The following is a 17,592-nucleotide window of genomic DNA, read 5'->3' on the forward strand; positions in this document are numbered from 1 at the left end:
GCCTCCGGAACCCCAAGGTGCCACATGGTGTCTCATACATTCTAGGGCCTGAGGACTTGGAAGTGGCGATCTGACTCCATGGGGTGTACGCTACGGTACTTGGGTATTTGTATTGATGCTTGGAGTGGATTTATTTTGGATGTTTATCCGGGGGATGGGTTAAAGCACCTCGTGGCTCCCTCCCCATTGGTAATGTTCTCTTTCTCTTGGATGAATGCGGCAAAAATGGTCCTCAACCCCATGGCAGCCCCTGCTGACTCTCCCTCGCCCCCATCGGAGAGCTAGGTCTTATACCACCACCATCCCCACCGCGCCCCAACACCTATCCCCTTTTATTTTATTTTTTTTCAATATTTTTTTTAAAGGAAACGCTTTTCTTTCTTTGTTTTTCTTTTTTTGTTTTTTGCCTTTTTTGTCCTTTCAGGGCCGCACCTTCGGCATATGGAGGTTCCCAGGCTAGGGGTCTAATCGGAGCTGTAGCCACCGGCCTACGCCACAGCCACAGCAACGCCGGATCCTTAACCCACTGAGCGAGGTCAGGGATCGAACCCGCAACCTCATGGTTTCTAGTCGGGTTCGTTTCCGCTGCGCCAGGACGGGAACTCCTCCTATCCCCTTTTAGAGCCAGGGTTATTTGAGATTTATGGGAAGTGGGTTAAAGTTACTGGCCAGGTGCTGAGGCCCCCCCTCTTCCCTGCTTGCTCCCCATCTTTACAGGCCCAGCTGTGGTGCCCCCTAAGTCCTGAGAACTAGATTTTAAAGCTTTCCTTGCCCTGCTCTTGCTTTTCGCTCGCCAGTTATTCTTTCCCTGAGCTCTTTCCTAGGGCTAGGAGTCTCTCCTTCGTGCTCTCAATGCCTCAGCCTGGGAGGAGGGGTCCTCCGTCCACAGTCAGAACTCCAGTGCCTGGCTGGGGTCTCTAATTAGGCACCGCGGTGCTGGCGGTCAGCCAGGCCTTTCAGCGTGGGGGCCAGGGACCTCACCCCCACACACACACATCCTCCCCCTGACGCAATCTTGGTCACCTCCCAGCTCCAGGGAGGAGCCCAGGACAGATTACAGGGAATGAATGAAAGAACTAACGAGTCACCTTGGCTTCCTGCCTCCCGACCTTGCAGCCTAGTCGGCCTCCTGGTTCTCCAGCTGCAGTGGCGGCAAGGAAATGGAGCGATTCCAGGGTATGAAGAATGCGAGGAGGGTGGCTAGGGGTAAGTCTCTCTCTGAGCCATGTGGTTCCTATTTGAACCCTTTGGGGATTCAAGGACAGGGCTCACAAGGGCTGGGAAGGAGTTAAGGCTAAGGGACCAGAATTAGAACAGAATCCTAGAAAGAGTGGGTATTCCGCGGTCCGTAGTGGGGCAGTGGGCAGGGCTACTTAGAGTGTGATTTAGAATGATCAGCGGAGGCGGCTTCACAGAGGATGGGGCTGCACAAAACACTGTTGGAGGGGCCAAAACCAGCGGGGTGACTCCAACGGTGTACAGCAGGTCGGGGGTGGAGCTTCCTCTTGTCTCCTCTTCCTAATCTTTCCCTTCACCCCCATCCCCCAACAAAAAAGACGCACTGAGAAGTCAGAGCCGTGTGCACTAGGTGGTTGAGGACTTTATTTAGGGGAGGAGAAGTAATCGTATTTGTTCTTCCTCGGGGAGGGAGTCTTCAAACAATACCGAAGGGCATGGGAAGGGGGGGGTGTGGCCTGGAGGGGCGGGGGGCGGGGCCACAGCCAGACAAAATGGCAACACACAATCACAGGCACTACCGACATCACAGACACAGCAGAGGGTGCAGGACGGGGGCTCCAGACCGGGCTTCCAACCACCCCGAAACGGATGGGGGTGTGGAGGGAGAGAGGGATGAGACAAGGGAAGGGGAGAGGGGGGAGGTCGGCCCCACAGACCCTTTGCCTCTGTCCTCTGATTACCTAGCTGTCGCATCGCAGGGTGGACAAGGGTACGGGGGCGGGGGGGGGGGGTTTGCCTCTCTCTGGATCCCACCTTTCACCCTCCGAACCTTACCTCTCAGCTCTTCCCAGGTCACCTCAGTCCCCAGCCACCTCAATCCCCAGCCTTGTCATCCCCCCGCCCCACCCTTAACAAGACCCATGCCATCGCAGCCCCTAGCCAAGCCTCTCGCCCTGCCCTTCCCACTGCCGAACCCACTCACTCTAACACCTTGTCTTCACTGTTCCATTGCTGGGGTGGGGCTGCCTCCTTTGAAACCCCCAGGCGTGTCCCACTCCAAGCCCCGAACTTTCTAGAACCCGGACTCCAACCTCATGCCAACTTTGACCCATTCCTGAGTCACTCTTCTTGCCTTGCCCAAGATCTCTGCCCCCTTCAGAATCACATTCGGTCTCCCGAATGTTCCAAGCCACACCTCTTCCATAGATTCTGGTCCCAATGCAAAACCAGCCCACTCTGGAGTCTCACTCCACTATACAGTTCAAGCCCCACCCCTTCTAGTACCAGACTCTCAGTGTTTTTTGAAAACCCAGTCCCCAGGTCCCAAATCACTCCTTCCCTAGTACCCTGTCATACTCCAACCTCCGCCCACTCTGGGCCCCCCTGCTGCCTCCCTCAGGGCTCCACCCCTTCTCGAACCACACTCTTTCCAAGCCTCCTTCCAAGCCCCAGTCTAGAATGCTCCAGAGTACCCCTCTTCTTGAGACTCCAGCTCCAGTATGTCTGGAACCCAATGCTCCTCCTGCTTACTGGTCTCCTCCACTCCAGAGCTCCTCTCCAAGACCACCTTGGGTCCCAAGCTCCCCTAGTCTCTCTCTCTCTCCCCCTCTCAGGGTTGAATTTTCCCTAATGGCCCTTGTTCAGGCATTGCTGGAAGAATCAAGGCCAGTTGGGTAGAGGCGAGGGAGAGGGGGAGAGAGTCTGAAGTTGCACCCACCCTCCTGACACAGCCTTCGGTCTCCTCCCTGTCCCCCTTTCAGAGTCCCACTACTCCAGGGCACAGGGCCAGGGGACAGAGAGGGGCCAATGGATGAAGGGGAAGGGGTAGGGGTAAGAGAGGGGCCCACTCAAGATCGGGCCCCTATTGCATGAGGAGAGTGGAGTGGGGGCAGGGCTCAGACAGATAAATAGATATTTATATATAATATATATATATAAACAGCAAAGACAGTTAAGGGTCTCCTGGTTTGAGGGATGGAGACCTGGGGTGTAGGAGTGGGAAGGGGGGCAGGCTTTCTCCTGAGCTCTTGCCTACCCATGGGATCCTCTCGGGCTGCACTGACCTGTGGAGACAAAAGACACAAAAAGGAGAGGGAGGAGTTCCCTGGTGGCCTAGCAGGTTAAGGGTCTGGTGTTGTCACTACTGTGATGAGGGTTTGATCCCTGGTCCAGGAACTTCCACATGCCACAGGTGTGGCCAAATTTTTTTCTTTTTCTTTTTAGGGCCACACCCACAGCATATGGAGGTTCCCAGGCTAGGGGCCGAATCAGAGCTATGACGCAGCCACAGCAACGCGGGATCCGAGCTGCGTCTGCGACCTATACCACAGCTCATGGCAACGCCGGATCCTTAACCGCCTGAGCAAGGCCAGGGATTGAACCTGCAACCTCATGGTTCCTAGTCAGATTCATATCCGCTGTGCCGCGACGAATCCGACTAGGAACCATGAGGTTGCGGGTTCGGTCCCTGCCCTTGCTCAGTGGGTTAACGATCCAGCGTTGCCGTGAGCTGTGGTGTAGGTCGCAGACGCGGCTCGGATCCCGCGTTGCTGTGGCTCTGGCGTAGGCCGGCGGCTACAGCTCCGATTAGACCCCTAGCCTGGGAACCTCCATATGCCGCAGGAGCAGCCCAAGAAATAGCAAAAAGACCAAAAAAAAAAAAAAATAGGAGAGGGGAGTTCCCATTTTAGCTTAATGGGTTACAAACCCATTTTTTTTTTAATTAAAAAAAAATAGGAGAGGAGAGTTCCCATTTTAGCTCAGTGGGTTACAAACCCAACCAGTGTCCATGAAGATGTGGGTTTGATCTCTGGCCTCGCTCAGTCGGTTAAGGATCCGGCATTGCTATGGCTGTGGCATAGGTTAGCAGCCCCATCTCCAATTGACCCCTAGCCTGGGAACCTCCATATGCTGCATGTGTGGCCCTAAAAGAAGCAAAAAAAAAAAAAAAAGAGAGAGAGAGAGAGAGAGAGGGAGTTCAGACATAAGGGGTGCCGTCTTCGGGGAAGGGGTGGGCTGCTATGCCTCTGCCCCGGCTTTACCCTTCACCTGCCATGTCTTTTCTTCCTTCCTTCTTCCTTTACTTAGAGTCTTGGGGTCAGCTTCCTACTGGGAAGATATACCTACTGGGAAGATATACCTTGCCCCCACTAGACTATGTACCAAAGAAATTATGATCCCCCCTCCAACAACCCAGTAAAGTCTGTTAACAGGCACTGTTCTCATTGGTGATAAACTATATTGAGCAAAGCAAAGATCCTTATTTTTGTGAAGCTTACACTGCAGCAGGGGAGACAGATTTCATTGACCTTGATGTATTAGTGAGATATCTAGTATGATGTATGATGATAATAAGTAAAATGGAAAAACAAGGAGTTCCCGTCGTGGTGCAGGGGTTAGCAAATCCGACCAGGAACCATGAGGTTGTGGGTTCGATCCCTCGCCTTGCTCAGTGGGTTAAGGATCCGGCGTTGCCATGAGCTGTGGTGTGGGTCACAGACGTGGCTTGGATCCTGTGTTGCTGTGGCTCTGGCGTAGGCCAGTGGCTACAGCTCCAATTAGACCCCTAGCCTGGGAACCTCCCTACGCCACAGAAGCGGCCCTGGAAAAGGCAAAAAGACAAAAAAAGAAAAAGAAAAGTAGACTAGTGAAGAAGTTCCCTGGTGGCTCAGGGGGTTAAGGATCTGGCATTGTTGTGGGTGTCCCCCCCCCAAAAAAAAGGAAGAAAGGGGACTTGTAAGGAGCTGGCCAGGAAAGGTAATCAGTGTGTGTGGGTGTGACACTCCAGAGCGAAAGCAAATTCCAAGACTGTGCAGTTGAGCTGTGCCTGGCACATCGAGGTAGCCAGTGTGGCTGGAATAGGGTGTGTGTCTATGGGGTGGGGGTAGCGGTTGGAGGTGAGAGGTCAGAGAAGTGAGGGGTGGGCCATAATGAAGGCTTTGGCTTTTAATCAGAGTGAGATGGAGTCCCCATCTGAGCTCTGTGCATAGAAAGGTCATGGCTTGATTTAGGATTTAACAGGATTGCTCCCCACACTGTGAGTAGAATATAACGGGAATAGGGGTGGAGGTCCAAGGGCACAGTGGGAAAATTATGGGTATATTTTCAAGGTAGAGCCAACAGAAGTTTTTAATGAATTAGATCTGAGATGCCTAATACACTCCTCCCTGTCCTTTCCATCCTGGCCAAGTGCCAGAAGCTACATCCACTCACGTGTAGCCATCTCCTTGCCTTTCCCATCTCAAGTCCTCCACCTGCTTCTCCCCATCTTCCCATCTCAAATGTGCGGAAAATCTCACTTCTCTTTTGAGGCCCAACCAGAAGCCCTCACTCTGCCCCGCCCCTTTCCCCCTTTGAAATTCCATGCCACCTCCGTCATCTCCAGGGTTGCTATCACCTCCTTCCGAATTGGTGAGTTTGTGTGACCTTCATGATTCAAGCCCGTTTACCCTCACTATGTGTTGGCTTTATCCTAACATATTGGCTAAGACACCCCCGCCTCCTCTTCCTTCCTAGGTTCCTGCGCCCGACCGATCCCCCACCACTCAAGTCCTTCTGCTATTCCCTCTTCTCCACGGTTGTTCTGCTCGCTTCGCTCTCAACTCCCTTCCCTCAAAGCAGTCCTTCTACCTCTCTCCCATTGGCTCTTCATTCTGCCCATTTTCAAGCACCACTCTCCTGCTCTCCATCATTGGCTAGTTTTTCCGCCCTTAGCATGCAGCTCCGCCTCTCCATTGGCTCCTTCAAACTCCCATCCTTATTTGTCAGGTCAGTGTCCTATGTACCATTTAATCTTGACTCTCATTGGTTCATTGACCCGCCCGTCTACGTTCATGAGCCCTCCTGGGCCGCACCGCCCGCCCGTCACTCACCAGACTACATCTGATTGGAGAAGGAGGTGGGCGCACCCTGAGGGCCGTAGCCTTGCTGCCCGTAGTCGCCCTGAGGCCCGTAGCCACCGCCACCGCCGCTGGCTGGCTGCCCGTAGTCAGGCTGATAGCCGCCCTGGGGCCCGTAGGAGTCCTGGGGCCCATAGCCGCCCGGGCCCTGCCCGTAGCCTGCCTCGCCGTAGGCATCACCGGGCGCCGGTTGCTTCTCGGGGGCGCCGGGAGGAGCGCGCAGGAATGGGGCAGCCCAGCCTGTCTCCTTGAACACGAACCACAGGTTGCCGACCCAGAGCACCAGGTTCAGGAAGCCGAACACCTGTGGGAAGCAAAGCTCGGCTGTCGTCCTGCACCCATTGCCTTGCCGGCCCCGGGGGACGTCGAGGCCGCTTGCGTCGGGCTTGGATTTGCAGGCTCCCAGAGGGTAGTGGTTTCTGAAACCCTAGACCCTCTGAGTCCCAGCGCATGAATGTCTATGTGCAGAAGAAAATCACCTTGGCGGGGAGTGGGGTGCGTGGCGTGTTAGAATTCAGCTTCCCAGAGATGTCGAGATATATCAGTATTACTTATGTGTTTATATATTTGCATATATATAGTTTATATATGTATAAAATATGGTAAACGAATCCTAAATTGTAATATATAGTAAAATGTTAAGCATACATTTTTATTAAATATGTAGATATGCCACTACTAAATGCACATATGCACATACATATGTATATACAAATATATAAATACACATGTATAAAGTATATAATTGTATACCTTTATATTAAAACAAAAATATGGAATTTGTATAGATATATACAACGTAATTCAATTTGGTGACGGGAAGTAATATTTCCACTTTACAGCTGAGGAAACTGAGGCCCAGAGAGGCTAAGCTGCACAAGATCTCACAGCCAACAACTGACCAAAAAAAAAAAAAAAAAAAGGAGTTGGAATCCTAGCATCTATAACACTTGTATTCCACTTACCATGTGCCAGGCCCTTTTTTAAGCGCTTTGTATGTTATTCATGAAATACTCAACTTCGGAGCAGGACCTCTTATTTTCAAGTTATATACTCAAATTGAGGCCTGACAGGCTGAGTAATTAGCTTTAGGTCACAGAGCTTGCAAGTGGCAGAGCTGGGATTTGAGCTTATCTGATTCTGGCCAGTAGGGGGCGTCCAGATGGGCAACATTTCAAGTTAAATGCTTTCATTTTGCTTATGAGGAAACAGGTCCCAAGAGGGTACTTACTGAGTCGCCAGCGATTCTACATGACTAGGCTGGGCCTAGGATCCAGGTCTCCCACACCTAATTGGACAGACGATCTCACGTTCCCCTCTCGGGGACAGTCTGGTGTCACAGGGGTTGCAGTTGCTATCTCATCCTTCAAGTCTCTTGTTGGCATGCCTCCTCCAGGGGGTCCTCTTGAATTTCCTCTGAATTTTTCCCACGTTCTCTCTCTCTACCACTCCCCATGCCAGACTTAAGTTTCCCAGCCACCCTCCCCAGCTGCTCAGGCCAGCTTCCTAGGGCTTACCACCGAGGTGTTGAGGCCAGAGGTCACAGGGTCCCTCAGCTCCTTGCAGGTATTCCCAGGCTGGTGGCAGACATCCATCTCATTGATAATGTTCTCTGGGTCCGTGGCCATCTTCACATCTGACAGCCCCTTGGCCCAGGCTGATGAGCTAACCAGCCACATGAAGGCGAACACTGCGGTGGCCAGAAAGTCCTAGGATGGGCAGGGGAGCACCGTGAGTGGGCTGCTTCCTGCCGGGCTGTGGGGCCTCCTCAGATCACAGGCTTTCTTGGGAGGAGGGATCCCCCTGAAGAAGTTTGTCTCTCCCCTGCCTTTCGAGCTCTTGAAGCCCTCAACACTCACTTGAAGGTGGCCCTCCTAGCCTTGTGTGTGTGACGCAGAGGATGTGGGAGTGTGATTGCGGCATGTGGTGTGGGTGGGTAGAGGAGGATTCTATGGGATGGTTGTGGAATCCGTGGAATGCAGTGCGTCTTTCCACTTTCATCTCAATGTGGGAATTTGTGTCATTTTGTGTCTGAGATGGGGCTGAATGAATACAGCTGTGTAGGAATCAGTGTGTCTGTGTGGCATGATGACAAGCCTGACTGTCACAACGAACCTCTGTGTGCTCTTTTCTTTCATCTAGACTGTGTGGTTTTGTGAGAGGTGGCAAGTTTCCAGGTGTCTGGGATTCTGCGTGGGCTGCAGACGTGTCCCTGTCACTCTACGATTTGGTGTCTGTGATGCTTATAGCAGCAGCAGCAGCAGGAACGTGTGTGGTTATCAGCGCCAATTGCATGTGGGCCTGTCTGGGATTTGGCGTGGCCTCTGAACATGGCCGTGTCCCCGAGGATCCAGGGCCCCTGGCCCCTGCATGCAGGTGAGTGGCTGGGGGTGGGGTGGGGTGGCGGGAGCTCACCAGCATGGGCCCTTTGTTGTTCTCTCGGTACTTGTTCTGCAGGAAGATGTAGGTAGCCAGAGCCCCCATGGAGTAGAGGAAGGCAAAGACGGCCACGGTGACAAAGAATTCAGCCGATGAGGAGTAGTTCCCCACAAGGAAGACTTTTTTAGTGCCCGCTTGGCAGGTGGGTGCCTCAAAGTACACTTCGTGCAGCCTGTGGAGAGAGGTGGGCGGGTGTGGCCCAGGCCCTAAGAACTCCCTGCGCCTCCCGATTGCCCAGCCACGGGTCCCCCAGATTCTGACAAGGTCCCAGGAATAGGAGGGAGTAATCACGCACGAGCACCTACTGTGTACCAGTCACATCTCATTGATTGCGGACAGCATCCTGGTGAAATAGGTGTTATCCATCCCTCACTCCAGCCTGGATGCTTTGGCCCCTTTGTTATTCATAGAACATACCAGGCACCCTCCCATACTAGAATCTTTGCACTGGAATGCTAGTCTCCTAGATATCTTCATGGCTTACCCACTTGATCTTTTTTTTCTTTTTCTTTTTACAGCTGCACCTGCGGCATATGGAAGTTCCCAGGCCTGGGGTCGAATTGGAGCTGCAGCTGCCAGCCTGCATCACAGCCACGGCAACACAGGATCCAAGCCTCATCTACGACCTATGCCATAGCTTAAGGTGACGCAGGATCCTTAACCCATTGAGCAAGGCCAGGAATCGAACCCGCATCCTCACAGAGACAACGTCAGGTCCTTAACCCCCAAGCCATAACGGGAACTCCCCACTTGATCTTTTTCAAGTTTGTCACCTTCTCCATGAGGCCTTCCCTGATCTCAGTCATTCAAATTAAATCTAACCATTCCCTCCCAGCACTCTTTATTCCCTTTCTTTGCTCCATAGCTGTGACACCCCCATCTGACATACCATGTATTTTACTTTTTTGCTTGACTGTTGCCATAACTACAGGAGGGTAGGGCTTTTTCCTTTGTTTCGTTCCCGGTGGTCCCCTTAAGGCCTGGAACAGTGCTGCCACAAAGTAGGCGCTCAATACATGTTTATTAAATGAAGTAGACGGAGACAGGAGGAGTTCCCGTCGTGGCTCAGTGGTTAACAAATCCAACTAGGAACCATGAGGTTGTGGGTTCGATCCCTGGCCTTGCTCAGTGGGTTAAGGATCCAGCGTTGCCGTGAGCTGTGGGGCAGGTTGCAGAGATGGCTTGGATCCCAAGTTGTTGTGGCTCTGGCGTAGGCCAGCGGCTACAGCTCTGATTAGACCCCTGGCCTGGGAACCTCCACATGCTGCAGGAGTGGCCCTAGAAAAGGCGAAAAAAAAAAAGTAGACAGAGACAGAGGCTCTGAGAGATGCACTAACTTGCCTAGAGTCACACAGCTGGCATGGGAATGACAGAGTTGGGATCTGAACCCCGTGTTTTTCCCACATTGACTCTTCTTCCCACTTCCCTTCAGGTCCCCAAGAGAAAGACAAATGTGTACATAGCAGAGGAAGGCCCAGAGACTACAAAATAGGAGGAGACAGACAGACAGAAAGACAAGCGGGTAGAAGGGATGCTGGAACAGGGTGCATGTATGTGAGGTGTGGGTGGGGGGTGGGCAGGCAGATTGAGAAGCATCTGGGGCTAAGGCCTTTCCTATGGTGTGATGGAAGAGGGGTCATCAGGAGTGTGTGCAGGGAGGGAGCTCCGTCGTGGCTCAGCGGGCTAAGAATCTGACTAGTATCTATGAGGTTGTGGGTTCGATCCCTGGCCTTGCTCGGTGGGTTAAGGATCCGGCGTTGCCATGAGCTATGGTGTGGGTTGCAGATGCAGCTTGGATCTGGCGTGGCTGTGGCTGTGGCTGTGGCGTAGGCCAGCAGCTGCAGCTCCGATTGGACCCCTAGCCTGGGAACTTCCATATGCTGCAGGTGCGGCCCTAAAAAGGAAAATAAATAAATAAAAATAAAATAAAATAAAATAAAATAAAATAAAATAAAGGAGGGTGTGAGGGGGGACAAAGACTAGGGTGAGGTCCCAGAGCTCTGGCCTCACGTCAGCGAGGGGAGGAGAGGCAGGATCCTGAGATGAGCAAATGGGGCCAAGGGCCCTTGTGTAGCAAAGGGCCTAAGGGAAGGGCTTGCACTTATTTATTTATTTATTTTGGTCTTTTGTCTTTTTAGGGCTGCACCCATGGCATATGGAGGTTCCCAGGCTAGGGGTCCAATCAGAGCTACAGCTGCCGGCCTACACCAGGGCCACAGCAACGCCAGATCGGAGCCGCATCTGTGACCTACACCACAGCTCACGGCAACGCCGGATCCTTCACCCACTGAGCCAGGCCGGGGATCGAACCCTCGTCCTCATGGATACTAGTCGGGGTTTGTTAGCCACTGAGCCATGATGGGAACTCCAGGACTTCCACTTATTGATGACCTCTAAGCATTTCACACAACTGCCTCATTTAATGACCCTCCCCCACAAAAAGCAGGCATTCCTATACCTGTTTTATAGATGCACAAACCAGGCTCAGCAAGGTTATGTTACTTGCCCAGGGCTGTATGGCTGCTAAATGGTGGTGCTAGGAGTTGGATCTGGGTTTGAGTTTCCAAGTTTCTAGGGGGAATAAGGGGCCTTTGGGGGGATTATTGAGGCAGTGGTAGGGTTAGTCATGGGGACAGAGGGCAAAGTATTTTTTTTCTGGGAGACTCGTGGGTAAAGGGAAGATCCTCAGGACCTGAGGTCCCAGGCTTGGGAGGTGTTAGAGTGGGGGGGGGGTCCACAGATTTCTGTAGTCTTCTGTGTCCCCAAAGGGCATGCTCTTGGCATTATCCCATGCTTCAACGCCTGCTCCTTTCCTAATCTCTCTTGGCTTCTGTGAACCTGTGGATCCCCCGTTGCCACCAGCCCCTCAGCCTCTCAGACCACGCCTCCTTGGCACCCCTTTTTCTGTCTTTCTTTCTTTTTGGTTCCCATCATGGTGCAGCGGAAGCAAATCTGTCTGGGAACCATGAAGTTGCGGGTTCAATCCCTGGCCTTGCTCAGTGGGTTAAGGATCTGGCATTGCTGTGGCTGTGGTGAAGGCCGGCAGCTGTAGCTCCGATTAGACCCCTAGCTTGGGAGCCTTCATATGCCGTGGGTGTGGCCCTAAAACAAACAAACAAAAATAATAATAAATAAATAAATAAATATTTTTCAGCTGCACCCACAGCATATGGAAGTTCCTGGACCAGGGATGGAATCTGAGCCAGAACTGTGACCTATGCCACATCTGTGGCAATGCCAGGCCCTTAACCCACCGAGCCACAGTGGGAACTCCGGTACCCCCCTTTTTTTTTCCTTATTGCTCAGGGCCTGTGCTGGGTTTTCCTCTCTTCAGTCTTCCTTCTCATCCTGGGCCTATATTTACACCTAGTGCTCAAAAATCCCTTCTTTCGGGAGTTCCCATCTTAGTTCAGTGGTAACAAACCTGACTAGTATCCATGAGGAAGCGGGTTCGATCCCTGGCCTCACTCAGTGGGTTAAGGAGCTACAGCTCCGATTAGACCCCTGGCCTGGGAACTTGCATAAGCCATGGGTGTGGCCCTAAAAAGACAAAAAAAAAAATCCCTACTTTCCAGTTCAATCCCTGACCTCTTCCATGAGTTCCTTAAATGTATTTATTTTTCTTATATATTAACAAATGTTTATGGAGCACTTATTGTGGGCCTGACACTGTGCTAAGCATTTTACAAGTATTAATTCATTTACTATGTATCATAAGTCTGTAAAGTGTGTGTGTTTTTTTTTTTTTGTCTTTTTGCCTTTTCTAGGGCCGCTCCCGTGGCATATGGAGGTTCCCAGGCTAGGGGTCAAATCGGAGCTGTAGCCACCGGCCTATACCAGAGCCACAGCAACGTGGGATCTGAGCTGCATCTGCAACCTACACCACAGCTCACGGCAATGCTGGATCCCCAACCCACTGAGTAAGGCCAGGGATCGAACCCACAACCTCATGGTTCCTAGTCGGATTCGGATTCGTTAACCACTGCACCACGACGGGAACTCCTGTAAAGTGGTTATTACCCCCTCTTACAGATGAGGACAATGAGACCCAGAGCAGTTATTCGATTTGTCCTAGTAGTGGAAGCGCCTCAGGAGCCTCTGATGAAATTGTATCTGTGGATCTCTGTCTCCCCACTCCTAGGAGGTATGCGTCTATCTGCATGAGGGCAATGACCTTGCCTGCTTGTGCTCACTCTCAGGTACCTAGCATCCAGGGTCTGGTCTGAGCTCGAGAACTCTCAGAAGTGCTGGATTGGATTTCATCATTCCTTAGAGCTAAGCAGCACCCCTCATTTTTCCCCATCATAAAACCCCGCATGAGGAGCCCCTGCTTGGATTTCTCCTAACCTGCAGTTTGTTTATTTGTTATCATGCTGGCTCCAGGAGAGGAAGGAGCTTGGTCTGTTTTGTTCACTGTTATATCCCTTTGAGCAATACCTGACATATAATAGGTTCTCAAAAAATGTGTATGGAATGAATGAATGGCATTTAAGTAATGATATTAGTTACCATTAATTGAGCACCTACTGTGTTAAGTATATATATATATATCTCCTTGTGTGTGTGTTTGTGTGTGTGTATATATATATATATTTAAAATTTTGAATCTTGTTTATTGCCAGTCTCCTGCCCCTCCCCTTCACTAGAACATAGCCCCAGAGGGCAAGAGCCTATGCCTGTCTTGGTTGCCACATATTCTAAATGTCCAGAGCAGTGCCAGGCACAAGGTAGGTGCTCAGCGCATGTGCAGTGAACTGAGTGGGTGTGGTCTCCTGCGGTGGGGGCTGGGCAGGAGCCCCTGGGGAGAAGGTGCTGGTGAGTCCCCCTCCCCCACTTCCACTCCCCCCCCCCAGTCTGTCAGGATCCCAGGGGTGGGTTGGGGGGGGGCCACACCTGAAGGGGTACTCGAATTCGACCTTGATGTTGAGGTCACTCTTGGTCTTGTTGGCACATTCCACACTCAGCTGGAACTCCCCACTGTAACTGCCGCATGTGGCAAAGGCGAAGATGGCAAAGACCTTGGGCAGCAGGGACGGGGATGACCATGGTGAGCCTGTGTGGGCCCGGGACAGGGATGCCCTCCTCTGGACAGATGGGGGCCCAGCATAGGCAGCAGCAGATGGACCGGTCCCCACCCCCATCCCCTAATCAGGGCTCCTCAGTCCCAAGGACAAGCTGATTAGAGGGGTGTGGCTACCTCTTCCAGTCTTTCTCCTGGTGTCTCTCTTGGTCTCTTGCCTCTCAATGCTCTGACCCCTTTCTTCTGCCTCAGTCTCTCGGCTCCTCTGTCTGCCTCTGTATCTCTATCTGTTTTCTACCTATCTCTGCTATTCTCTGTGTCTCTATTTCTTTCGGTATCTCTGGCTCTGTTTCTTGATGTGTCTGTGTCTTTCTCAGATGTCTCTCGTCTCTCTGTATCTCTGCTTGTCTCTGCCTCTCTGGTAGCTAAGTCTGTCTCTTTCTGCCTCTTCTCTCTGTCTGAATGTGCGCGTGTCTGTCTGTCTGTCTTTCCATTTCTTGGTCTCTCTCTATCTCCCTGGTCTGTCTCTGACTCATTTTCTCTATGGTGCGCGCTCTCTCCCTCCCTCCTGCCTCTTTGTGTTTATCGGTTTCTCTTTTCCTGGAGGGTCTCTTCTTTCGATCTCCCTCACCCCATGTCTCTTCCTCTCTTCCTAGGTCTGGTTTCTCTTGGCTTCTTCTTTTCTCTGTGCATCCTTCTCTGTCTCCCTTTTCTTTGTCTCTTTCTGTTTGTCTCTCTCTCATCTCTGTATCTCTTTTTTTCTTGGTATTTCTATCTCTGTCGCCATCATTTCTGTTCTCCCATCCTCCCTGTCTCCATTACTGTCTCTGGGCTTCTCTGGTTTTGCATCTTTCCCTATAGCAACCACCTTCGGGCTCCATCTCCCCTGACCCTTTCTCACCTCCAGAGAGGAGGAAATAGGACGCCACAGTCTTCCACTTCACAACGGGGGTACCCTTGGCCTTATGTTATATCACAGCACAGCCTGTCCATTCTCTGGTCCCAACCCTCTGGGACTTCACCTTGGAACCCAATTTCCCCATCCCCCTTCAGCCCCCCCATTCCCCCCTCCCCATCCCTTCTCCACCCCTGCTCTTCCAGACCCCACTACCTCCCTCTTTCTCCCTACAGCCCAGGCCACACTCACCCATTGCAGCACCTTCACGAAGCCGAGGGGCTCCTTGACCACCCGGAACTGACCCCCAGCCACCAGCTGAAGAGACAAACGGTGGGGAGGGGTGGTGTTGTTGGGGATGGAGAAGGAGGTGAGGGGCAAGGCCACCAGGCAATGACCCCTGGGGATAAGGCATGTGACCTCCGGAACAGAGTGACGTTGGGAGAGGAGGTGAAAAGGAGAAAGTGACACTTTGGGAAGGTGTGAGCTCAGGGTCTCTGAGAGAAGATTCTCTGGGGTTCAGGGCTGGTGGGGAGGTCTGGGGGCTTGGTGAGATAAACGGCAGAGGGGGTCAGGGGTGAAAAAGGTGAGGATGGAGTCAGGACTAGTTAGGGAAGGGGAGAAGGTCCGAAACGGTAAAGGTGAGACAGATGGCGAAAGGGATTGGGTGGAGAAAGTGAGGAAGGAGTTGGGGTTCATTAGGGTGGGGGAGGGGGGTCTTGGGTGGCGAAGGTGAGTCACACCAGGGAGGGAGTCGGGTTGGCTAGGGTGGGGGAGGGGTCTGCAGCGGTAAAGGTGAGTCAGATGATGGTCGCGGGGTGTCTGAGGTGATGAAGGTGGGAGGGGTTAGTCCTGGTTAGAGATGGGCGAGGTTCTGAGGTGGTGAAGAAGAGTGCAATGGCAGAGAGGGTCTGGACCGATTAAGGAGGAGGAGGGCTGGGACATGGCTTCACTGCATACGTGCCGGGGGAAGGGAGAATAGGGGTCTGGGAGAAGCAAAACCGATCGTCTTCCCCCTTGGTCTGCTCTGGGGGACGAGGTGGTCGTCCACCAGGGTACCATCTCTGTTTAGAAGGGGCAGGTGTTAGCCCTCGCTTCCATCCCCGCCCCCACGCCTTCTGTCGCTCTATTTCCTAGCTCATCCGCAGCACCCCCCATCTTCCTTCCACCCTCCCCTCCCCTCCCTCCTTGCCTATACCCTAGCTCCCAGACCCCTCTCCTTCCCGGTCTCCTATAAGGAACTGGCTTCTGGCGGCCCCCGCTGCGGCAGTGAGGTCGGCCCTCGCTGCGGCAAAGGGCGCACCCCTTCTTTTCTCCACCTCCCCCTTCTTCCCCTCGCCTGCCGCAGACCCCATCCCCAGAGCCAGGGACCAGTGGTCCGCTGCTTGGATTCTGGCCACCACCTCTTAGAGTCCGCGGATTCGCTGCGACCGGGCGAGGAGGCCGGGCAGCGGCGGGCTCTGTCCGCGGTGCTGGAACGCGTACCTGATTCACCACGTCCATGTCGGCCAGCAGCAGCATCAGCAATGCGGGGGGCGGGAGGCGCCTGCCAGCAAGGGCGGGCGCGGGGCGCGGCGGGGGCGGCGCGCGATCGTCGGAACAGCCCAGGCGGCCGTAGCTCCGCCCCCCGCGCCCCCTTCTCGCTCTCCGCGCGCGCCTGCGCACAGCAATGGTACCTAAATCTCCCGGCCGCCATTCCAGCCCGGAGCCTGGAACCATGAGGATGGTCCCCGATCATTATCTTTGAAAACACAGAGATCTGGGGAGAGGTGCACCGTTCGGCCCTCCAGTAAGACAGTTTGCCAGACCCTTTACTTAATTTGTTGACCGTATTCACTTATTTAATCTTTAGGACAGCCCTATGTGGTAGGCACTATTGGCCTCATTTTTACAGGTAAGGAAAATGAGTCCCCAGAGAGGTTAAGCGACGTGTACAAGGTCGCTCAGCGGGTTATCGGCAGTGCCCAAAGTCCCTGCAATTTAAACATTTAAACATAGGTCAGGGTCTTGAGGGTTTCTTCTCGTCTGCATTTTAAGCACAGAAAAAACCCTCCCCGTCCAACCATCTCCTCTGTTTCTCTCTTCTTTAGTAAAAGTGTTGCCTTTTCCGACTCTGCACTTTATATCCTGTTCATTCTTCAGTCCTCTCTTAATTGGACTACCCCTCCTTCATGCTACTAAGACCCACCAAGGTCAATGGCAGTTGCCGTGTTGCAAAATCCAGCGGATAAACACAATTGGAATTTAAGATGCTCAACCTCACTCATGCTAAAAGAAATGCCTATAAAATATAAGACACTGTTTTTCACCTTTGAGGGTGGTGAATATAAAAAAAGTTTGGTAATGCTCAATAATAGCAAGTTGGCCAGAAACAGGCTTTCTCATAAATTGCCAGTGGAAGTTAAATTGGTAGAATGTTTATAGAGGGTAATTTGGCAAAATATAGCAAACTAAAAAATACATATATGTGGCTCAGCATTTACACTTCTATGGATTTATCTTACAGATAAATTCATGCATGTGCTAAAAGAGTTATGTATAAGATAATATGCTGTGTGCTGTTTATAGTAAGAAAGTATGGACACTCCTTAAGTGCTCATTACTGGTGGCCTGTTTAAAAACAATCTCAGAGCCTCAGAATGGACTGCTATGTAGCTGTCATTACTAATGATATGGAGCTGTGTAATTACCACCAAGATAGTTGAGTAAGACATGCAAACTTATTTAACTCTCTGGGAATTGTATACAAAGAGAAGGGGGTTCCTGCTGTGGCTCAGTGGTTGACGAACCTGACTGGTAACCATGGGGTTGCGGGTTCGATCCCTGGCCTTGCTCGGTGAGTTAAGGATCCTGCGTTGCCCTGAGGTGTGGTGTAGGGTGCAGACACGGCAGGGATCCTGTGTTGCTGTGGCTGTGGTGTAGGCTGGCAGCTACAGCTCTGATTCGACCCCTAGCCTGGGAACTTCCATGTGCCGTGGGTGTGGCCCTAAAAAAGACAAAAAAAAAAAAAAAAGAAGGGAAGAATTATAATTATAGAGAGAATAGCTGCCATTTTAAATTGTGGCTATTCTATGAGCTTCAGTATACTACTCATTTAAATCCTCACAATGACCCTATGATCAGGTACTACTACTATCTTCATTTTACTGCTGAGTAAACTA

General features: G+C 52.1%; 1 protein-coding gene across 1 annotated transcript; it reads right to left on the reverse strand.

The window, feature by feature from the left end:
* Window positions 1-1,576: 1,576 nt before the first annotated feature.
* SYP (synaptophysin) lies at window positions 1,577-15,994 on the reverse strand. The gene is made up of 7 exons (XM_047765458.1): window positions 15,917-15,994; window positions 14,684-14,749; window positions 13,410-13,534; window positions 8,493-8,688; window positions 7,595-7,786; window positions 6,051-6,381; window positions 1,577-3,242 (listed from the first exon to the last, which is right to left on the reverse strand). The coding sequence occupies exons 1-6, from the start codon at window positions 15,950-15,952 to the stop codon at window positions 6,055-6,057; spliced, it is 942 nt and encodes a 313-aa protein (XP_047621414.1). The 5' UTR covers window positions 15,953-15,994; the 3' UTR covers window positions 1,577-3,242; window positions 6,051-6,054.
* Between the last annotated feature and the right edge of the window lie 1,598 nt (window positions 15,995-17,592).

The sequence above is a fragment of the Phacochoerus africanus genome, chromosome X (assembly GCF_016906955.1).
Source record: "Phacochoerus africanus isolate WHEZ1 chromosome X, ROS_Pafr_v1, whole genome shotgun sequence".
NCBI lineage: Eukaryota > Metazoa > Chordata > Mammalia > Artiodactyla > Suidae > Phacochoerus > Phacochoerus africanus.

Excerpts from the sequence above, each read along its gene's own strand:
- SYP (XM_047765458.1), bottom strand. The coding sequence starts at position 15,952 with ATGCTGCTGCTGGCCGACATGGACGTGGTGAATCAG. Across the intron at positions 7,787-8,492 it reads ACAACAAAGGGCCCATGCTG|GACTTTCTGGCCACCGCAGT; the intron begins GTGAGCTCCCGC and ends TGCCCATCCTAG. Across the intron at positions 6,382-7,594 it reads CTGGCCTCAACACCTCGGTG|GTGTTCGGCTTCCTGAACCT; the intron begins GTAAGCCCTAGG and ends TGCTTCCCACAG.